At 31.4% G+C, this 23,917-nt stretch overlaps 3 protein-coding genes and 1 long non-coding RNA gene across 8 annotated transcripts in view; 3 read left to right on the top strand and 1 right to left on the bottom strand.

Annotated features, from left to right (window-relative positions):
* LOC140057831 (uncharacterized) overlaps nt 1-23,917 on the bottom strand; it is a 60,711-nt gene that overhangs the window by 4,723 nt on the left and 32,071 nt on the right. For 2 of the 4 annotated variants that reach the window (XM_072103585.1, XM_072103586.1), the window contains exons 1-2: nt 6,246-6,363; nt 3,908-4,047 (exon numbers count right to left, since the gene is read on the bottom strand). In XM_072103585.1, coding sequence (XP_071959686.1) covers nt 3,908-4,047; nt 6,246-6,278 — 173 coding nt within the window. In that variant the 5' untranslated portion in view covers nt 6,279-6,363. Of the gene's footprint in view, nt 1-3,907; nt 4,048-5,117; nt 5,205-5,827; nt 5,944-6,245; nt 6,364-23,917 lie in introns of those variants that run through there. The other 2 variants (XM_072103589.1, XM_072103587.1) reach the window with 2 other exon arrangements.
* On the top strand, nt 119-3,445 carry LOC140057830 (lipopolysaccharide-binding protein-like). The gene is made up of 9 exons (XM_072103584.1): nt 119-541; nt 684-860; nt 1,180-1,239; nt 1,397-1,564; nt 1,950-2,023; nt 2,203-2,257; nt 2,360-2,420; nt 2,651-2,727; nt 2,853-3,445. Exons 1-9 carry the CDS (start codon nt 416-418, stop codon nt 2,961-2,963), a joined length of 909 nt encoding a protein of 302 aa, XP_071959685.1. The 5' UTR covers nt 119-415; the 3' UTR covers nt 2,964-3,445.
* On the top strand, nt 8,072-15,647 carry LOC140057635 (uncharacterized). Its single transcript, XM_072103352.1, has 6 exons — nt 8,072-8,603; nt 9,017-9,079; nt 9,811-9,906; nt 10,623-10,793; nt 10,894-11,037; nt 12,279-15,647. Exons 1-6 carry the CDS (start codon nt 8,072-8,074, stop codon nt 14,516-14,518), a joined length of 3,246 nt encoding a protein of 1,081 aa, XP_071959453.1. The 3' UTR covers nt 14,519-15,647.
* LOC140056663 (uncharacterized) lies at nt 16,639-23,874 on the top strand. 2 transcript variants are annotated; one of them, XR_011846799.1, is made up of 7 exons: nt 16,639-16,755; nt 17,301-17,350; nt 18,185-18,729; nt 18,883-18,927; nt 19,912-19,967; nt 22,017-22,115; nt 22,307-23,874. It is a non-coding gene; the product is annotated as an uncharacterized lncRNA (long non-coding RNA). The 2 variants fall into 2 exon arrangements; XR_011846798.1 differs by having other exon boundaries at nt 16,672-16,755; nt 17,261-17,350.

Genomic DNA, 23,917 nt, shown 5'->3' with positions numbered 1-23,917 from the left:
TAATTAAATTAATAGCTCAAATAAAGTTACTGAAAATTAAGCCTTATTATATTTATAATGATTTTGTCAGATAATGAAAGAAACATATTTTCTATTTATTGGTTTAAGATGTGTCATAAAATTGTTACAGGGGTGAATGGAATGTTACAAAGTGCAATGGATACCAAATGTAAAGTAAAATTGTATTTCTTTAGTATGTAGTCATTTTGATTACCCTACAATGACAACGTGGCTGTCCCACAAATTGTTTGAACCATAATGCAATTTTTTGGTCGGTCCTACACTGCATCATTTTGCATTACTTACAAAATATGGTGATGCTCACTACATACTTTAAAGATTACATTTTTCTAGTTGGGATAAGCATCAGTGAAGTCAACCCTATGTATATCTACAGTACATACACACAAACTGAATGGTCGTATTTAGTATTTTCTATTTATTTTCAGTGGTATTCAATATTGATGAATATGCTTATGCGGACTTATCCCTTGTGTCAGCTCCCAAGTTTTCTGAACAAGCATTTCAAAGTTTACACAAGGTACAAAATTCAATTTCTAAACAGATGCTTCTCTGAAGAAAGACTTTCACAGACCACAGATAAACCATGACAATTTTGTGAATGAAATAAACAGCGATCTAGAAAAACCGTAAAATCTTAAATTAAAAACAATTTATTTCAGGGAGAAATTCTGTCTCGAAAGGACCAGCAGAATGTTTCTGTACCCAACCCCGAGATTCCAGCTCATACGGAAACATCTCGAATGATATATCTGTGGCTGACCGAGTATAGAGTTGCTTCCGCAGCAAATGTCTATTTCAAAGCAGGAGTTATGGAATATCTCATTACTAATGACATGGTAATAATAATACCACATTTATATAGCACCCTTTTCAAAAGTAATCATGTTTTAAAGGCGCTTTAAAAGCATTATTACCCCGGTCATCAAACACGTATGGAAACATACTCCCATAATGCAGCTAGTATTTCAGCGCAAAGTTTAAGTTAACTGAATACCCATTTTATGTGGAGAGAGGTAAGTAAAGTGCCTTGCCTAAGGATACAATCAATGCGGCGAGAGTTGGATTCGAACCACGTCCTCACGATTGGGAATCCAGCGTTCAACACACCACACGCTCTTACAACATAATTTTTTATTTTGCAAATGTATTACACAGGTTCCAAGTAAATTTTCATTGAATACTTCAAAGTATCCGTTCAACAAGACAATTCCACAGGTTAGTGTTTGCCTAGGTACTTTGTAAAACTGCTTATGACCTTGGTTTTTTGTACAGTATTTGTTTTGTTTGTTATACCTGTATACAGAAATAAAATGTATACAGAAATAAAATGTATCATCAAATAGTTTACACAGAGTACATTGTTTGTTCACAGATTGAAAAAGAATATCCCAATTTGGATATGGTCGCTAATTTTGAAGTGACCAGTCCACCTGTCCTCAATATGACCACCGAAGGTCTGAAATGTAGCTTGGTTGGACTACTCAACTTTTACGTCACTCAAGAAAACAAGGAAGCAGCATTCGTCTTCTCACTGTCTGTGGTATGTAGATTACTGTATTTTCTATATATATAAAATTGGTCTATTCTGGAGAAAATAGTGTAAAGTTATTGTAATCAAAATCTAGCATCCAATACCACTTTCAGATCAAACTTAGTGAACCAGACCTACAGTATACTGTAGCTTAGAAATGAATCATTTTAAATTGCTCCTATAGAGTACGAGTCTATCAATCATCCTGTCAGTGTAAATACAAGTACAATCACTATAGTGTGAACAAGACCTATAGCTTGTAAACTAATGATTTTAAATTGCTTCTGTAGAGTATGAGTCTATCAGCTTCTGTCAGTGTGAATACAAGTACAATCACTATAGTGTGAACAAGACCTATAGCTTGTAAACTAATGATTTTAAATTGCTTCTGTAGAGTATGAGTTTATCAGCTTCTGTCAGTGTGAATACAAAGAAAAATGCAATAACTGGAAGCTTTACTCTTGATTCGTAAGTAACGTGTGTGAATATGTGACTATCAATAAATTACTAATAACAGATTATGAAGTTCACTTTATGTAGAGTTTCATACAAATAATAGAAATTGTTTTCTCTTCTTTGCAATATTACACTTTTTGTAACAATGTGAACTTGTGTCTGATATTTATATTTCTTATTTTGTAAATTAGGTCTAGTTTCAAGTTTGCCGAATCTGCCGAAAAATTAGGCGAAATAAGTGCAAATGTAAGTCAGATTATTGAAAAAAAATTGTTGTGAATTCAAATTTGTTTGGATATCAAAAGTGAATATTCTAAACTGAATATTATTTTATTCTATCCTATTTAGGTTAAGAAATTAGACAAAGTGATGGATACGCTTTTTGGCACGATAATTCCAAAAGTAAATGGTGAGTATTGCTACAGTATTTCATTTAATCACAAATTTTTACATTATTTGCCCTCAAACGACCATGTCAAAATGATTCTACTGTAGTACTGCATGTAGTAAACTACATTTTTTTAAACCCTTTAACCTGTTTATGCAATTATTTAGCGGCTTTTTTTGTGATGGAAACATTGTATATTCGATTGCATTAAGTATTTTTCATTGAAAGTATTTGGGGTGTTTTTTTTCTAGAAAAAGCTGCAGAGGGGCTTCCAATACCAATTTTTCCAGGAATTGAGCTGGTGAAACCAGAAATCAGTTTTGGAAAGGTGAGAATAAAATGTTTTTTTTAAATCGTGCAAAATTATGGTAGAGGTAATGATAGTAATCAGTGATAATGGACACAATGACAGCTGCAATGGTGATAATAACAAATGTGTCTTTTATTTTTCAGGGTTATATACTAATAGCTACAGACATCAACCACACGATCTCTCTTGAATACAGCAACGTCATGAAAATGTATAAAGATATTAAAAATTATAATCGTAAAGATGAGCTTTAAAACTGTACAACTCGTCACAGATACGTTAACTAAAACCATAAAAGAAATGGATTTTTTTTTTCATTTTAAGAACCAAAAGTGACGGTCATTTAAAAATATTATTTAGATAGAATTAGGACATTTTACTATTAAGAAAATTACAATTTAACTGAATTAATTTTATCTAAAATTGTAATCATTTATGGTTTGTAATATAAAGAACTTTTATTTTCAACACTATTATTAATATTATACTGTATGCTAGGTTTGTTTTGGGAATTGGTTTATTTAGTAAAACAGTAAATGTTTTATAGTTATTTAGGCAGTACCCCTCTCCCCCTCCCCCAGCAGCAAAACCGCATTGACCACAATGAATTCAATTGTGGATTTCCTGTTGACTATTATTTTTCTGATTTGAAAATAAATTACTTATGTTACTTACAGGAAAGAGGTATGGAACACCCAGTGAGATTTAGTATGGATTTTATTCTATGTCAATAAAGTTCTTGGCTTTTAGACAAAGTTGTACTGTATTGTGTCTGTGTAACTGTGACCTCTGACCTATTATTATTCAATTGATAAGTATAGTTTTTGTATACAGTACTATAGTACAGTCAACTCTCCCAATACCGGACTCTCTGAAAACCAGAAACTCTCCCAATACCAGACTTTTTTTGAGGACCAAAAGGTCCCAAATTTATATTTACCATTAAAAACACATTCCGAATACCAGACTTTCCGGAAAACCAGACTTATTTGGCCGGCCCAAAGGTGTCCGGTATTGGGAGAGTTGACTGTAACACATAAAGACTAAATACAATAATTTTTCTGGTTGTGTACAAAAGTTTCCCATCAATAAAGCCAAATGAAAATATGAAAGTAATGAAATACACAAAGACTTCAAAATGATGAAGATGCCACACAGACATTTTTGATCTATTTATAATTATTAAACACAGACTTACTCTCTTGTGGTGATATAACTTTGAAGGAGCTTCTCAACTTTGCTTTGTTCTTCAATTTCCTTCAACTCTCTTTCAAGATTTTTGTTGTTTTTTCGTAGTTTTTTTAACTTTTTTCGCATTTGTTCATTTTCAAATGAGAACTAGGAAATAAAAGGCAATAAAATGTTACTATAATAATACAGTAATAATAGGCCTAGGGCTAGGCCTATATAATAATAGGATTTTTTTTTTTTTTTGTAAAAAAAGGTCTAGCCTAGAGTAGGCCTACCTACTAGGCCTAGCCTATATGGTCTACTAGAGAGAGTATTAGGCCTAGTAGTAGGCCCTACGTACCTAGCTATAGGCCTAGGCCTACCTCTAGTAGGCCTATAAATAGGCTAGGCCTAGTAGTAGAACTAGGCCCTATAGGCTAGCCTAGTAGAGATGGCCTACTAGGCCTACCCCTAGCTAGGTTACTTCCTAAATTTTTAAATTTAATTTACAGTCTTTTAAACAATATTACATTATAGAGGTAAGTGAAAGAATCATTTTAAAACAAAAATTATGAAATTTGGCCGATTATCACCAAAGATATTGCAATTTAAGTGTCGACCTTTTGTAACCCGATATCCCTATTATATAATGCATTATTATTGTTTCCCTTGTGTGTAATCAGTGTGTATTTAGCCTATGTAAAAAAATACACAACAGAAAATTCAAGTATCATTTGTATGAATATTTTTTTAATAAACTTCTTACGAAACATTAGTACGGCAACACCAACAATTAAGTAAGTACTTAAATTTTTCAAGAGGTCAAAGGTCATCACATATGAGGTCAAAGGTCAATTTGTAATAAACACTAATAAATATATATTTACCATCCTAAAAACCCAAATTTTTTTAAGAAAACATACTTTAAAAGGTTAATAGATATAATAATGATATATTTGTATGTTTATTATCATAAGATATCATTGAATATCTACATAAATCCAAGATTTTATGTTGGTCAGCAGTTAAGTTCATACGCTTAGTACAGTAAATTTAGAATATGGAATCAAATATTAACATTTTTCAATGCCGCAAGACCTTTCATGGTTTAAGTAAATGTTTAGATAATTTGTACTGTATGTGCTAATTTGGAAATCAAATACTCAAAGTGGAGTTTAATATGAAACTAATTTGATTTAATTTCTTTTCCAGGCTATAAGAAATACAGTTCATTAAACATTTGAATAGAGTTGTTCTTCTTTAGTCAATTGGTTTCAATGGACTTCTTTACTGTACATCATCCAGAAACTGCAGAAATATTTATTCTAGAATGTAAAGAAAAAAAAGAAAACCAAGTTAATATTAGTGTTCAAATGAACAATATAGTAAAAAACTACTTTTCTTGAGTAATGAGGAATACAAATAAAAACAATATTCAAGGTTGACCACGTCTATATTAATTAATTAGTCTTGCTGAGCATAAGTCTAGTTCACATTATATACTGTATACGCCTAGGAAAATAAATAAAAACATTTAAATAAAGTTAAAATAAAAATAAATTATTTAGTTACAGTACTAATTAATAATATAAAAAAGTTCTAGAGGGCCTAGGAATAAGAGGGAAAAAAATCAACATTATTTAATGGTTTGCTAGGCCTAAAAATAAAAATTTCACTTTTGGTGTTGTTTTTATGGATATAACATAAAATAAAGGTAAATTTAATACAAAGAAAGTAAAATCAGACAAGTTAACTATCTTTAATAGTCTAGGCCAACAAGGTGACGCCATCTGTTTACTTTGCCTGCCTTGGAAAATCTCTCAATCAGCCTAGGCGAAATGTAGTGCGCCCTCTATAATGGCCTAGCCTAATCAATTTTTAAATAGGGTCACTTTTCGCACTCTCTCATATTTTTGCGCTAAGGAATATAATAATCTAACAAACTTACCTTTATATTTCAAAATCCAAGGAAAACAGAGATGCGATCAAAAAACTTAATCTTTAATGTTTTCCGTAAGTAAAATCCGATCAAAAACTTGTTACCATCGTAAAATACGCTAAAAATTATATTTCGCGGTCAAAGGTTATTTTATATTTTTTGGCAAATATTCAAGACGTCATATCCGAAAGTAGTTCCAGCATAACTACAATAAGTCCGCCGAAAAACAAAAAAAAACATAGGTATTCCCCCGTCGCGGAGGGACACATGTTTTGTATTTAAATTGTTGGTTCCCTTATACACAGCGCCCTCTAGCGATATTAAATAAAGCTACCCTAGCTAGTAGGCTAGGCCTAACTAATTTGATGATTTTTTCAGAATAATAATCAATTCACATTATTTATTAATTATTGAGCTTTTTACTCACATGCAAACATCTATGGATTTCTGGAATATCCATCACTTTTGATCAATTTAGCCTAAGCCTAGGCCTAGGGCCTAGCCTAGAACAAGATCTGACATTAAACTTGTTTTCCTCCTTTTCCAAAAATCCCGCGCTCTCTTTACGCCCTCTTACGTCGTCTTCTATCGGGGTTTCGTTTTTTCAGCTCGTGTCATGTCACGTTGCCACGCCCACTCTATACACTAATTAATTATTCTGATTATAATATTATGAAGGGTAGGGGAAGTCCCTAAATTCTACGTCGCAATAGGCCTAAAGTAAAAACATCAACATCGGTTTTTATTCAGTCAAGCTCAAGAAGGAAATGTGCCTGTCAGTTTTTGAAAGATCTGTTTCTACAGGTTCATTAATCTTTTATTTCAGAATCTCTGGTCAAAGAAAGTAAAATTACCTATATTTAAGCAATTAAAAAAAAGAATACGTCTGTAGGCTACTAATATATGATGAGAATCTTCGACTATTTCAGCAAAAATTACAGTAAAAGAGCGTCAAAAACGAATTTATAGAAACATTTTATTTTGGAATCCTATAATATTTAATTTGGGTAAAGTAAACTATACAGTTAGTTCCATTTTACAATGTCTACTGCTTTAGGGTTTGGAATTTGGATATAATACTAATAGTTCAAATAGAGATCGTAACTTCGTACCGACAGTTTCATTGTACTATTATCAATAGAAAGCCCTATGGGCTATATAAGAATGAACTATTATTATTATTGTCATCAATCTTTTTTATTAAATTGCAATGAAGCACAACGTAAGTTTGTAAGGTAACAACAAAAGAAGCTGCTAGATATTATAATAATATTAATGTACTGTTCGTAGGCCTACCATGGATTAGAGTGTACCGTTTTAGAGGGAAGTTTTAGAATGTAGGCTTGTTCCATAAGTACGCGAAGATCAAGGTTGCTGTGAAAATACGGCATAGAGAGTCTGATGAATAATTTCAATTTTCCATTAAAAGAAGGTACAGGTAAGTTAAACATTGAAAAAGATGTTTATACATGGTAATTATGAGAGACGGTAATTGCTTTAAATATTAAACTGAGGTTAAGCAAGGCAATCTAGTGAATGGTGGAGGCTCACAGTGGACAGCTTCGGAATCATGATTCTATTCTAAACAGAAGTTAGTTAATCCAAAAGTTAGTCAATCATCTATTACCACCAACTGTGTATGGCATTTGTGCAGGTCTGTGTACATGTACCAGTTGATTTTATCTAAGAACTGCAGTAGGCTATACTCTTGTATTTCCTGTGATAGGCCCCTACATTAAATAAGCATTAGTGGTACGATGGTAATGGTTTGCCTTTAAAAAAATACATAATCAGTCATTAAGGATGTATTGTACATAATACATCATACCATATAAACTTTGTGTGGCACGGTTGAAGCACAGAGGAATGAACCAATTACTCCATAGAAAATTATAGATAGTTGAAATAAAATTAAAATAAAATAGCTTACAAAGTCAACCTCAATACAACTTGAATGTTTCAAAATAAAGTATAATATCATTGTATTGGTCTGGTCGCATAACATTTTAAAGTCATATCATAAAAGGGAGGTGCGCGTGTGAGTCACAATTGACTTGAGAGTGTACTAAATAATATGTTGCAGCTAAAATCATCATTGGCACTCTCAGACATTATGTTAAAATTGTAATTGATGCATTATGTTCGAAATAATTACTATTGTATACTATATAGCATGTGAAGTATAAAAGATAATAAAGCGAAATTAAAAATTTATAACGACACTACACTTTCTTTGACAGTAATAATAAAATAATGGATGATGATAGATTTAGAGATTTTCTTCAAGAATTCAGTAATGCCTATCCTGGGGATGAAGTACGGGAATTGAGATTTCTTCTGCATGATAACCTATCGATTAGTGTATTATCTAATAAACACTACTTGGGAATGGATTTATTTACAGAACTTCGGCAAAAAGGCCTTATCGCATACAATGATGTTAACATTATGTCAGAAATTGCAGACTTGACAGAAAATACTGCTGCAAAAGACAGTGTAATGAGATACAAACAAGACGTTGATGAATATTATGATGGTTTCGGTCCGTATTGGGCAAATTTGAAGGAAAAGCGTAAACAACTTTATAAAGCTATGTGTAGTATAACTGAAAATAAGAGAGGTGATTTTGACAAATTGATTGCGTTCTACGAACTGCGTTCATACGGATTTAAAAATAAATGGGATTTAGTATTTTATCTGGAGAGAGAACTCAAATTAGATACACAGATGAAGTTGGATATATTTGCCAATCAGTTGAATGAAGGTGCAAAAACGATATTACTAGGTAGGTATTCAAACAATTGCAACATTATTCGCACATTTAACGTTCAGGTCTCTGGGGGAAATTAAATGTCAGAATGGATTCTTACTTTCAGAAGAAGGGTAAAGGTAAATGTAATCAAGTGGTTTGTTCGCCCTTCTGTCCATATGTGTGTATTTTCCTGATTTCTTTTCAATTCCCAATGGATGTTACTACCCTAAAAATGCATTAAGTTTATTCTTAAAGTGGTCTTTAATATTGGAGCGAAAATGTGAAGGAAAACCGTGGTCTTTGGTCTATAATTATATAGAGTCTTTAATTGATGGTAAAGGTAATGGTAAAAAATAAGAGATCATTCCCAGTGGTACAGCGTAGTTTGGTCATAAGCGGTCGTCGCGAATCAAAAGCCTCCTAATGTTTCTTTACTTGCTATATAGATACAGGTGGACAACAAGTTGATATAGTTGAAAACTTATCAAGAACAGCAATAAAAAAAACAGGTATGTAAACTTGTTAGAAAAATCTAATTGATTTTTTAAACCCTAATCAAACAATTTTTTATATTAATCGATTGCATTGTGGTTTTAAAGGCACGAGGAATGGAGCTCTAATAGTTAATCGAATGCCTAAAAATTGAAATACATTTCTCTGTTTTATTCATCATAATTAAAATATGTAATTACATTTGATTGTTATTATCATTTATTATTATTCTTAATTCGTTTATCGAAGATAAACGATTCTTTTCTGTATCGAATATTCGAGTTTCTTGCTTAAAATCGATTTGAGTTGAATTTGATATTCTCTACTGACAACAAAATAAATGTGTCTATGTTCGTTACAATTAAGCGCATGGTACTACCAAAGATTGTATAGCGCCGCTTAGCGGCGCTATACAATCTTTGGTAGTACAGTCCTCACCAATTTTAGGTGAGAAACAAACCAATGCCTTCTAAGCCAAAAGTATAATTGATTATTGGCCATCATGACTGTGACAGAGCCATGATTTGAGTCAGTACTTGGTAAGTAATTGCCTATCCACGGACGTGTCACTATCAGAAACGTATATTTTTGGCTTTGTATTTCTTTTCATATGTATATTTGTGTGTCTTTTTTGTGTTTTATTATCATTTCCTAATATTTTTAATCAACAACATCTGTATACATTAATTCGGTACAGTACGGTACACGGTTTGTGATGATATTTATTATCATTTGTTTCTTTATACAGTAGCACTGGATGTTGCTATTGTCATCGCTTTAATCGCTGTTGTCATCGCTTTAATCGCTGTTGTCATCGCTTTCATTGCTGCCAGGCCTATTGGGGGTAATGATTTATCTTTTTTATGGTTAGGTTAGGTTATGTTATGGTTGATGATACTAGATGATACACGCGAAACACGTGATGCTATATTCCGGAATTCTTATGAGAAGGCCTACTGCATAATTCTAGATACAAGAAGAATCAGATGCACAACCATGATCGAAATCTCTGCATCATGTTTTGGTTAGTCATATAATGGCATAGCCTATCATCACATGTGACAGAATTGACAAATTATACAAATTGTAAAGTACTGAAACCTATTGTCTGGAAGTCAATGGGTTTTTGATTAAATTAAAATGTTTATTTTGTCTTTTTTATAAGTATAATCTTTTTTTTTTGTGGCTATTATACATCATAAGTATTTTATTTATTTTGTATTTTATTTATCTTTAACATATTGTCTAAACATATGGTCTGGAAGTCAATAAAAAGTGTAAATTTAAATGTTTATTTTGTCTTGTATATAAGTAGACTCATTTTTGTATATATTTGTTTACCTATTATACAGCATAAGTATTTTATTTATTTTGAATTTTATTTATATTTCAAACCTAGGCCTATTGGTTTGGAATTCAATAGGTTTTTGGTTAAATTTAATTGTTAATTTTGTCTTTTTTATAAACAAAATTTTTGTTTTGCCTATTATACAGCATACTGTAAGTATAGTTAATTTAATTTCTATTTTATTTATCTTTTAAATGTTAATTGAATTATAGATCCACCAAATGCGCCTACAGTCACACTGTTGGAACAAAATCTCAATTCCATCACACTACGAATAGAAGACCCTGAATACACCGGTGGTCTTGACCTAGTTGCCTACAACATCAGCTTTAGATATAAAAGTGAGCGTCAGTATGTTGGTGATTTCGAAATGTTTGATTACAGTAAGTCTACATAAATTAAGTAAAATAAATAATAAGCTATTGGTTGATATTGATACAGAATGTGTGCTTTATTTCTTTAAAAAAAATATTATTTCATCAGAGAATAAAAATGAAAAAGATTTTCAAATGTACACAATCAAAGAACTGTCATCAGCGAAACTATACAACATCAGAGTGGCTGGCAAGAATAAATATATGTTAGGAGACCAAAGTGAAGAATTAGACGCTAGAACACTAACAGAAGGTAAGTACAGTTATCGTTATTTCATGAAGGATACATAATTGGCAATCGTGAAAAATGAGGAGTTAAAAAACATGGGTTGGTAATGTATTGAATAAAAAACAAAAAACACATCAAGAACTAAATTTAATAACTTATTTGTGCAGTATAACCCTTGATGTAATACTTATATTGTATAATAGGCAAATATAATAACTAAACAAATAAAATGACAAATAAATAATCAATAATTTGATATTGTATTAATAATGTTAATACATATTGTAATTTGAAAATTAATAACAATAATAATGTAATTAGAGAATTGTGTTCTTTCCAATTATAAGGGTTTAGTAATTAATTTAAATTCAATACGGATTTCAGATTTATTTTAAAAGATAAAATAAATTGTTAAAATAGTTGGGGTTGGTGAGGGGATGGTTTGGAAGAGGTTAGTACACCGTGTACAATATGAGTGACTTCCTTTTGAATTAAACAAACAATAATAATTCATTTTATAATATAGATTGCAAACACGGATGGATTAGAATAAAAGAATATGAGAAGAGGCCAAACTGTGTACATTCTTTTATAACAAATGAATAATTTTGAGTTTCTGTACTCGACAACATTCTACAAGCGTATAATATTATATTTTTCATTTTTGGATAATCCAAATTTTTTAGATTCAATATGTCTACAGTAATACCTATGTGACATTTCTGATTAATAATAAATCTTAAAGAATCTAAAAAGATTATTTTAAAACATATAATTTGCATAATAAATACAAATGTAATGTCTAATGCGAATATTTTGTAGCATTTGGATTGAGATCATTCTTCATAGATATATTAACAAGTATTAGACCAAGAATGGAATCCTGTGGAACACAACAATGGGAAATGAATTTGCATCACATTTTTGTTTCGTATTGACCACAGAACATTTATGCCGATTTTACATTACAATAAACTTTAATTGCAATGTTATGGTTACATACATACTTACGTATATGTGGCAAAACCAATCTTCACCCAATCACATAATAATTACGAAATTCTTAGATAGATAGTTTATATACAGTAGTGAGATATTGGCTTGGACAAATCAAAGAAAATGAAGATTGTATTAAATTTTTGAAATAAGCATGTTTATAAGTGTTGATATAAGAAGTTGTAATTACAGTATTTCAGCTGTAAAATGATAGTAGGCCAAATGATAACTAGAAGAGAATAATAAATAACAATTATTTACCTTTTCAGATGAAATTATCCGAAACTTTCTAACAGCCGAACAGAAAAGGAAATTTCATAATCCAAACATAAAACCGCCGACGTGGAACTCTCACTTTGAAAATGAATACAATATTTCATTAATGTTTACTGATCCAAAATTGATTCCAAAGATATTAAAGAAGGATAAATACCCACATCTAAAAATCTGTAATCACACATCATTTGAGAAACTATTGGGTATTATCAAGTCTATGGACTCATGTAAAGTATGCATGACAGGAGAAGGAGGAGTTGGTAAAACTACATTACTTCAGTATATATCTTACAACTGGGCAACTGATTCACATTCTACATTTACTGGTAAAATATTATTTCTTATCAACATCAGAGACATCAAAGCGGGTCAGACAATTACAGATATGATTGTTGATGAAGTTCCACTAAATATTTTTAGTAAAAATACTAGTTTTCCAGAAAATAAAACCATTATAAAAATGTTTATAGAGAAATACGACAGGGAATTAATTGTGCTGTTAGATGGATTAGATGAGTTAGAAGATGGTGTCGTAGGACCAGACAAGTTATTAGAAGGTACCGAACTGAGAGAAAGCATAGCTATCATTACATCACGACCGGGGTTTACAGTAAAATTACTTAAAAAACATTGCGATTTATATGTAAAAGTACAAGGGTTTACTGAAAAAAACATAAAACAATTTATTAACAAATATTTCAAACTTATTAGAAATCATACACTTGGTGAATCATTGATTGAAGAGTTGAAACTTAATTCGGAATTTGAAGAAGATTGGGGTGGTGATTACAAAACAATATTTGAACTCTTGCCATTTCCATATTTTTTACTTAAAATGTGTACCATATGGGAACACGAACAAAAAGTTCCTAACAATCTTCAGGACCTTTTTAAAGAAATTTTCCGTTGCATTTTAAATCAATACATTAACAGAAGGGGTACTACAAAAGCGATAGAAACACTTGACCACATTCCACCTGAATTTAAACATTCCATTCTAATATTAGGAAATATTAGTTATACAATTCTACAGAAAAATGTACTTCATTTTACTAAATTGAAATTAAGAGAGCTAGTAAAAAATGAAACATTAGTTGACTTATCACTTAAATTGGGATTTGTTTACATAGATAACCCTATTGTTCAGGATAGGTTTTTGGATACTTACCGATATCCACATAAGTTATTGGCCGAAGCACTAGCGGGATTTTACTTGTCCCACAAATATCAATTTGAGACTTTAGATTTTAAAGAAAGTGAAGAATTAAGGACAAACAATTATTTACATATGACAACAGCTTTTACAATAAGTTTTCTAGGTCTGGATGCAGACAAAATCATGAAACACTGGTTGGTGAACAATGCTTCAAATTATTACTCTTTTTCCAAATTTTTTCAATATGTAAACCAAGATCATAACGAAAGGTTATTGGAATCACTAGATAAACACATGTCCGCAGAAATGAAAGTACAAGTTGAACGTTTTAGAAATTCCTTGAAAATAATTTATACTCACAACAATTCACACTGCATACAGCTTTTGCAATTGCTGTATAAGGAACTTACAGAATATCCAAAAAACGTAACACGCAAAGTAAATGTATTAATAAATGAATCAACTAAGAAATCATCTGAAACTGTTTGCAGGCTCGTGGCACACCTTTTAATAATAATGCAACTACACGCGCCAGAAGACACGGTATGTTATGAAAAAATGTGCGATTTATATTTGCTTATGTTAGTTGAAAAATGGGGTGATACAGCTATTAAAATTATCTCAAAAGAATGGCGGAGGTATCATTTAAAGGAAAAAATACATTTACCTAAATTACCTACGTACGGTTGGTTAAACATAACAAACTTCTATTTCAACAAAAAAGAATATCGTCAATGTCGTATTGATCAAATTCACCGGGGAGAGGAAGACGATTATGTTGTATCAAAAAAAAAGATTCTCGAAATAAGAGATCAACCACCCAAATGTAAAAACAGTAAAATGTTTTTGAAATTAAACTATTTTAATAGAGAATTATTAGGTAACATTATCAACTTCTATCCTTTAGAAGGTTTTTATTTATTGATGTATTGCACATTTTCTGATACGCTATTAAATACGTTGAAGATATATGATGCAAATTATCTTCAGTCCAAATATATTGTTATTCAATTAAATAACCTTTCAGATATTGATGCACATGTAGGCCTACGGAAACTGATACCCTGCGCCCTGTAAGTGTTGTTCTTGTTTAGATTAGATATATCAGCCAAACACTACAAAGCTTTTTAAATTTGCTAGATGGAATAGTGCTAGGCTTAGTAGACCTATCAATTAATTTACTAGCTACTAACATTTTTATTATAATATAAATTATTTCCAAATTTAAGGTTAATACTATGTATATAAATGTTACTATGAAATGAAATGAAAATATTAAATTAAAATAGCAATTTATAACAAAAATAATATGATAAATGGGATGGATAAATTGATATATAAACTAAAAGTAAGATCAACTTAATCGCTTAATTATAATAATATCTAATATCTTAGTGTTAGACATGTATGTTCATATTAAAGATAGGCCTATACTTATACTGAAAATAAATTAAACTTAATCTATTGAGAAAAAGTTTTAAAATTTGTTAGAATTAAAAACAATATGCATTGTTACTAGTAAGTACAAATCCTCAGAGAAAACACAATACAAATAATAGGCCTATACAAATTATTATCTAGTACGTACACGTTAGTCACAACAATATAATACGTACAGTAAGTACATATAGTATCATTATCATACTATGTCTTAAATAAAGTTGTAGGGTAGCAAATATATTGTAAAAAAATGTATAATGTGTATGTATTTTAAGCTATTTGAAAATTGGGCCACAATCAATTTTCCTGTAAAATGAGATAATTTCATGAAAAAAGGCTATTATACTAATGTAAATATTGGTCAAATAGCATTCATTTCTATGTTTTATTGTATAGTTATTTAATACAAGTCATCTGAAGATGGTTCACACACACAATCGCCTATCCTTTACTAATTACCTAGCCGGGCAAAGTTTGACAGCCTTGTTCTTACATTGGGCATTCACATTCATTTTGCCAATTACAATCTCATAAGACAATATTACAAGTAAAAGATTAGAGATTTATTTATTTCCTGAGCCCACCTTTAAGTCAGCTAAAACGGCCATGTGAAAACATCAATCTTGTGTTGTATCGACTTCGAAATACAGTTACACATCTAAAATTTATATTAGATACCGGTACGTGTTGAGGTTAGTAATTATGCACATTTTCATAGAAAAGACCGACTGATCGGCGTATGTTCAGGTGTTTGTTGTTTATTAAAGTAGGCCTAAGAATGAAGTTTAACTAGTTGTCGTTATTTTTTACTTGTTGTGCTTAAATTAGGAGATGGAATAAAGCTAAGACTTTCCAACAACATTATGCTCAGTCCTTATGATTGGCTGCTACAAATTCATACTATAGTTGCGGTTACACATTATTCTCTGATCGTGTCGCAACCACAGATACAACCTTTGATCTAACGGAGCTCAGCATTCTGTTGTTAGATTAATATTTTAATCTAACATACTTAATATTTTCTCACAAAAAATAGGGATGTTGCATTGCAGAAATCAAAAAATTTTGCATGCGGGTATTCATCCGGTACCGGCAACCAACAACGGGAATCTATGCACCAATTTGTGTTTCCGAACATGAAACCTAACTCTGAATATCCGATTTCGAAAAATCACTAAACCACAGCCTTACAATGTGCACTATATCATATTGGTCCTCAGGACCATCAAAGTATATATTGATCGAAACGTCGAGAAACTCTTTGAGAACTGAATATGTGGATTACCGCAACAATCCAGTTTAAAACATCATAGGCCTAACCGTAATTATTTGTATTCACTAAGGATTTGGTAAGGTAATATTAACAACCGTCAAGTATTCCATCACATTAATCATACGAATTTTTTCTATTACACATATCGTTTCAATTATACAGTTCATGGATCTATATGGAAAACTCTGTGATCTCAGAAATGGGATACATTTCCAAGATATTTATTTCTACATAGTGTTCAACAGAGAAACGGATAAAAACGAATCTCTATAAGCCACCATTTTTTAAAATGCTACACTAGCATGCCTCTAAGTTAGGTTTTACAATGTCTCTTTTTACGGTTTGGATATAATATGGCTGACTTGAGTTATTTAACAGTCTCTTTGTACTATTATGAATAGACGGTCCTATTGCCAAACATCTTTTTATTAAATTGCATTGGAGCATAACGTATGTAATACGAAATCAGGACGTTGTTAGATATGATATACAAATATTACAGTATGTGTACTGTGAGAAATAGTAGGACACACCAACATTTCTGCTTAGAGTGTTGCTGTAAAGAAACAAACTGAATTTTGATTAGGCTAAACGGTACCAGGTAAATTTTCCAATTTATACAAGGCACATGTCAATTTTTTAATTGAATAAGAATTTAATTGAAGTTGGTATGATACTATTAAACTTGTTTACTGAGTTTAAGTTAGGCTGTTTATGTATGGTATAATCTTTAAGCGAATGTAAAATATTATGCGCGATTTGAAATACCGTAGCGCAACAATTTTTCCGTTGCGCGAATCTGCACAACATTGTGTAATTTGAAATTGTGCAAGGAAATCTTTGCTCAATTTTAATAATTTGTTAATCTTTTACTTTATCTTCTAAAATCGAGCATAACACAAATACTTTTGATCTCGATTGGTTCTCAGTGTGATGTGATTATGATTTAAACGGATTCAAACTACTTTTAGACCATAGCAAATGAAATATATTATTTCATTAGATTTCCTATAGCACACGATTATGCCTACAGGCATTAAATACTTTCAACTATAGGGTCCCATTATTCCATTATTATAAATCGCAGTTAAGTTGATTTGTTACAGAATTGTGACTCTGATAGACCTACATGATCTTTTCTAACAGTGAGTATTTTGGACGACGGAAAGAGGCAAGAACAAAATGAAAGATAAAAGGTAGGAATAATAACATAATATTAATGCAAACAACAAATGATTTGTTGTTTAAGAACAGTATATCCCAAGGCCGTAGCGAGAGGTTAAAAACAGCCGAAGCAAAGATGCTTTATTTAAATACTGCATAATTATTAATATAAATAATAATATTATTATGACGATCTGTGCTGGGGAATTGGGGTGTGTGGTAAAAATTGACAATTTCAGACGAGGCGAGCGCCTCCAAAAGTATCAATTTTCTCCAACGTTATAGCACAGGTTGGATTGTAGAATTACATTGACTTAATTTTTAAATTTAATTTAACTATTACAACTGCCATGAATTCTGCTCTGGGTCGGAGTTCCTCCAATTCATGGTATGATAACGACTGCACACGCAAAAACTATAAATAATGGGGGAGATTATTGTTATAATTTAAAAAATTTACCTAGAGAAGCCAAGTTGTAGGCTTGCAGCGAATGGAATTATTCTTTCCGATTAAACATTTTACTTTTTGTTTTATAACACATCTATTTTTATAGATTAAATTAACATTTTTTTTATAATCATTCTCTTCGGTATTCTCTTTTTTTTTGTGTATTAAAAAAGAATACTTTCATTTTTCGAGTCAAAGGTTAAAGGATGTTAAGGACTCGGTTTATTTATTTATTATTTTACGGAGACAACATAACCTCAGCTCAATAGAGAATATGCATATTCCTGCGGCATTACAAGATGCATTATGTTTGCAATAAAATAATAATCGTAAAATATAGTACCTTGCTTATTAGGCCTACATGAAAGATTAATATGCAAAACGCAATTTTAGAGTATTTATTTATTTTCTTTTACAGTAACACAACGGCTGATGCCGATGATAGACTTAGAGACTTTTGTCAAGAATTCAGCAACGCTTATCCAGGGGGTTAAACGACAGGAGATTTCTTCTACATGATCACCTACCGATTGGTGTATTGTGAAATGAACGCCACACAGGAATGAATTTATTTAATGAACTTAAAGTTCGAGGCAAAATCGCTTACAATGATGTCGAAATAATGTCAGAAATTGCAGGCGTGTCAGAAAATGCCAAAGCAATAACCAGTGTAAAGAAATATCAAGACGTACCGTATGTAAACAATATGACGACACCGGTCCGTGTGAGGAGGCAAGCTTGTCTTCAATTCAAATCGTAAAAAACCTTTATCATGAGCTATGTTTGAAATCACGAAGGGTGACTTGCACAACTTGATTGCGTTCAATGGATTGGTTTCACATGAATTTAAAAATAAATGGGATTTAGTATTTTATCTGGAGAAAGAACTTAAATTAAACACACAGATGAAATTGGAAACATTTGCCATTCAGTTGAATGCAAGTGCAAAAAGGATATTGATGGGTACGTTCAAACCAATGATAATAATATTTCCATTTAATAACATTCAAGAAGTGTGATTTAACACTGCATCATTTTCCATATGTTGCATAGAATGAACGAAAACAGATACTACTGTACGTTCGATATTTAAGGGTTTTGTTTTTTATTTTGCAGATCCAGAAGCTGATCACCTAGTCAAATCATCTAGTGTATTGCCAAGTTAGTTGTATTAGATTTGTTTATATAATATTATAAGATTTGATGGTACACCGAGAGGACAAACCTCCGCCTACTTTAAATTAAAATTACCCTACATAAAATTTCCCCGGAAAATATATATATATATATATATTTTTATTAGTTCTAAGTGTAAAGGCTAACTGCACACTACAAAGTTGTGGATGAGAGTTTGGTGAATGGTTATGTACCGTATCCAGCCTCTTACAGTTGAGATCGCTGGTTGAAGTCCCGCTAAAGTTTTTTTTTTATATTATTTTTTATTTATTTATTTTTTTGGGTGGACCTTGATCTTTGACCCTTAACCTTCAAAATTTAACCACAATTATATGATGAGCTAAGTTTGGTGAGAATCTGATAAAAACTAGGCAGTAAAATAGTTTTTTGTTAGTTATGACCTTTTCCCCTCAAATTCGAACTCGTCCGAGCTTTTCGCTAATTAGCAATCAGAAGTTAAAGTTGATCCTAAATAAAAGTATGCATCAACAGTTGTTTGATAATATAAAGCTAAGTTACGTACTACCGTGTTCCATCCATTAGTTTATATTTGTTTTTTAAAACCAAAATATAGTATCATCATATGATACATAAAAAACAGAAATGTGAATGTATTTACAAAATATGTTATTTGTTTATTTACAAATGTACGCCTTTTGTTGAGGTAGCGGAACAACAAAGGTCCGATTCCATTGGTAATAACAACAACAATTATATAGCAACAAGTAGGTTAATCAATATTTTAGACCAGTAGAATATTTATCTATCTAATAATATACTTCTCTTTTCACATACAATATATGATTTATTATCAATAACATTTTGCATTTGATCCTCTTACAAAAATACCATCGTTGACTTAATTAAATACAGGTATAAATCTGTATTTTTTAATCATGGAAGTATTGTGATTATTACGTGGCAGTGTCATGAGGCCCAACTGGTATTTGAAAATTATTTATTTTTTAGAAACCCCAGTTCAAATTGAAGAAATCGTATATGTAAACCTAAAGCAATTCTAACTAGTAAGTATGAATGGTTAGTGCATTGTATTAACATCGCTCAATATTAATATATAACTTGCTCATCATAATTACTAGTAGTTTTAATATTTTAAGTAAAGATTGCAATATTGTAAAATACGCTGACGATACTGTAATTAGTGGTTTTCTTTGCGATAGTAAGCATAATGTAAATGAATTTGCTAATGAAGTTGGAAGATTTGTTAATTGGTGTGAGGATATGAACTTAATACTTAATATTACTAAAACCAAAGAGATGATAATTGAGTTTCGTAAAACCGCAGTTGAACATAATGTAATAACTATTAAAGAAACCGAGGTTGAAAGAGTAACCCAATACAAATACTTAGGTACTATAATTGACAACAAATTAAAATGGGAGTCAAACTCTCTCATGATTTCCAAGAAGGCATCTCAAAGGCTCTACTTTCTCAGAAAACTCAAGCAAATTAGAGTTGATAACACTATTTTAATTCTATTTTATCAAAGTATTATTCAAAGTATTTTATCTTTTAGCATTGGATGTTTTTATGGTAACTTTACTGAAAATGATAAGAAAAATATTGAGAGACCACGTAAAATTGCACAACGTATTATTAAAGCTGATCTAACGCCTTGTTCATTTATCTATGAAAGAGTATTTAAAAAAAAGTAAACAATATTATGAAAGACCCCACTCATCCGTTACATTACTGTTATAACTTAAATAGATCAGGCATTAGGCTACGACCTCCAAAAGCAAATCTTTGTAGAACTAGAAAATCCTTCGTTGTAAATAGCATTCATATTTTTAATTCTAATGTAAGAAGTTAATGCAATTTTTAATAGTTTCACATTTTTAGTCGCGTGGAAGCGACTCTATAGTTCACTATGTCGGTCGGTCGGTCTGTCTGTCTGTCTGTCTGTCTGTCTGTCTGTCTGTCTGTCTGTCTGTCTGTCTGTCTGTCTGTCTGTCTGTCTGTCTGTCTGTCTGTCTGTCTGTCTGTCTGTCTGTCTGTCTGTCTGTCTGTCTGTCTGTCTGTCTGTCTGTCTGTCTGTCTGTCTGTCGGTCTGTCTGTCTGTCTGTCTGTCTGTCGGTCTGTCTGTCGGTCTGTCTGTCGGTCTGTCTGTCGGTCGGTCGGTCTGTCGGTCTGTCTGTCTGTCTGTCTGTCTGTCTGTCGGTCCGGTATCACTATGCGTTTTATCGCTTTATGACCTTATCTTGATATCAGTTTAATCTAGCTAAGTCAATTTTTCACAGAATATTCCTTATGGCCAGGAATCGATGTGGTTATGTTTTCACGGTGCGCAATAAAAAATTACGCGGTCTACGCACGATTTAACGAAATCACGTTTGTAATCATATCTTAACAACCATGAATCACAATTAAATAAAATTTGGTACTCATAAATTTCAGGGCATAAATCATCATGTGGCAATACAATTACGTGCGTAGCGCATGTAACGCATGCGTAAGCGCGCTTAAAATTTTCAAAATTTATTTTCGATGAAATAAGAGTACGTTTCAGGCAATTTTAAGCGTTTACAAAATTGCCATGAGTGCGCAGATTTTTGCGCGCGCACTGCGCGTTAAATGTTATTGCGCACTCTTCTTGCCCGATTTCTGTTTTCTTGACTTACTTTTCAACTCGAAATTACGTTATACGAGCACGTCAAAAGTGACAGGCTACGCACGTGTAAATTAAAAAAATATAAATGTTTTTAAACATTTCAACATTTTTAAACATGTTCAGTAATTTCGGTCAGTATAGTTCACTATGTCGGTCGGTCCGTCTGTCTGTCGGTCTGTCTGTCTGTCTGTCGGTCTGTTTGTCTGTCGGTCCGGTATCACTATGCATTGTAGCACGCGACTTAATGGCTGTTGGCCTTGTTAACAGTATTTTTAACTTTTTATCTTGTATTTTTAATCTGTTATAATACTGCACGTTTTTAAATTGTTGCAATATTGTTGTTTTAATCTACCAAGCAAAGTGAATTTCCATTTTTATGGACAAATAAAATTTCTTGAATCTTGAATCTTGAATCTTGAATCTACTTTTATTTCTTTGTAGATTTACTACTGGTTGTTGTTTTCGTTATTGTTTTCTTACTCTCAGAAACATACTACGGGTTTGCCATTAAATTTTCACACCATGAATTAATTACAGAGGGTAAGATACTTACGAACATTCTTTTGGTTGTACAGTAATTAAATTAGATATGAACTGCTCAGCAATAATACTATAGGATTAACTAACTCTGTTTCCAATAGAACTTACAGGATCCTGTGGGTGTTTTTTTTAATAAAGGAAAATAGTTATATATTAATTAATTTTATTCTTCAATTTGTTTTATTTGAAAGATTTGGCCAGTCTTCTACAGCAATCAAGATGTTATGAATTCAAAACAGAATCAATGATAAATTATAAAACGTATTTTTGCAACTTTTCAAAATTGTGGGGTTGTTTGCCAATTATTTTCAGATGAAATTATCAGAAACTTTCTGATAGCAGAGCAGAAATTTTAATTTAGAGACCCAAACAAAAGACCGCCAACATTGCAACAACATTTAAACTACGATATTTCACAACTGTTTACTGATCCAATATTACTTACAACTTTAAAAAGAAGGCAGAAACACACATCATTAGAAGAACTATTGGGTATTGTCAATGGACTCATGTAAGGTATGCATGAACAAGAGGAGGAGCGTAATATCCGATCTGCAGACAGTACTGTTTCGATCTTATTAGATCTCGTCATTGCAGCTTAGGTTTCAAAATGAAATGTACCGCAGAACTGGCAAAATATATAGGCTAAGCCAGTTATGTGGGACATGGTACATATAACCAAATGAGATACGATACTGTATACTTTGAATTTCTGTTTTTTCATATTTTGAAATTGTGTCAGTTATGTGCCTTTTTTGTAAATAGTTTTGAATCATAGTAAATGATAACATTTGTAAACAAGTTCAAGTAAGCTAAATTGGCCTTGTGAGAAACACCAATCTGTGTTGTATCCGCTTCGAAATAAAGTTGCTATTACTTTCTTCTAAAATTTATATTAGATACGAGATGTTGTAATTAGTAGTTATGCGTGATTGATTTCTAAATATTTAAAGTATATACATAATATCGAAGCGCTTTGAGCGTCATGTATAATACATTTTCCGTAGAATAAGCCGAGAGCCGGTGTTTGATGGTTTGTTAACAGGTTGCAGTTGTTATTAAAGTATGAATACACTATTTATTGTTTTTTACTTGTTGTGCTTAGGTTTGGAGATAAAACTAAGGCAGTCTAACAATATGATGCTTTGATCTTATGATTGGCTGCTACAAATTCATACTAGTTGCGGTTACAGTATCAAGTAGGCCTACGTATTATTCTTAGGGGGCGTGCAACTGATCGTTTCGCAACCACAGATAAAACCTTGATCTAACGCAGCTCAGAATCCTGTTGTTAGGATTGCTTTAATAACACGAATACTGTACTATTTTCGCATTAGAATTAGGAATGTTGCATTGCAGAAATCAAATGAAAAAAAATAGTAATAATGTAGGTCTCGATTTTTACAAAATTATTAAATTTGACAGTTTTTACGAATCTTATGTTTATGATTTAAGTATAGGACATTTATTATACTTTAGATTATCTTAATCTGTTGATTGAAAAGAGGCGACATTTAAAAATTAACGGTGAGTCTAAAATATGTATGTTTTGTGATCAATTAAGTTTAGAAGGTGAATACACTTTTATTTTTTACTTTCCATTTTATAAAAACATTAGGAAAAAATGTTGCGACTTAGGCCTACTTATATGAAGCTTATGAAAAATGAAGAACCTGTATGTCCGAAAATAATATATATTTTATTTATATATGTGAAATGGGCCGGAGGCCATTGTTTATTGAAATAAAAGGAAATCAACACAAAACGAGTCGTTTTTGCTTTTACGTTATGCGTGATAATAA

This window comes from Antedon mediterranea, chromosome 8 (genome assembly GCF_964355755.1).
Source record: "Antedon mediterranea chromosome 8, ecAntMedi1.1, whole genome shotgun sequence".
In the NCBI taxonomy this organism is placed as follows: domain Eukaryota; kingdom Metazoa; phylum Echinodermata; class Crinoidea; order Comatulida; family Antedonidae; genus Antedon; species Antedon mediterranea.
The sequence above is the reverse complement of the archived record's forward strand: the minus strand, read 5'-3'. Positions and strand labels throughout refer to the sequence as shown.

What these genes read in the sequence shown, in the direction of transcription:
- LOC140057830 (XM_072103584.1), top strand. Translation starts at nt 416, where the DNA reads ATGGTCGTATTTAGTATTTTCTATTTATTTTCAGTGGTATTCAATATT. An exon ending in ATCTCATTACTAATGACATG is followed by an intron (nt 861 to 1,179) that starts GTAATAATAATA and finishes TGTATTACACAG; the next exon opens with GTTCCAAGTAAATTTTCATT. An exon ending in CAGAAATCAGTTTTGGAAAG is followed by an intron (nt 2,728 to 2,852) that starts GTGAGAATAAAA and finishes TTTATTTTTCAG; the next exon opens with GGTTATATACTAATAGCTAC.
- LOC140057635 (XM_072103352.1), top strand. Translation starts at nt 8,072, where the DNA reads ATGGATGATGATAGATTTAGAGATTTTCTTCAAGAATTCAGTAATGCC. An exon ending in TGCTGCCAGGCCTATTGGGG is followed by an intron (nt 9,907 to 10,622) that starts GTAATGATTTAT and finishes ATTGAATTATAG; the next exon opens with ATCCACCAAATGCGCCTACA. An exon ending in CGCTAGAACACTAACAGAAG is followed by an intron (nt 11,038 to 12,278) that starts GTAAGTACAGTT and finishes TTACCTTTTCAG; the next exon opens with ATGAAATTATCCGAAACTTT.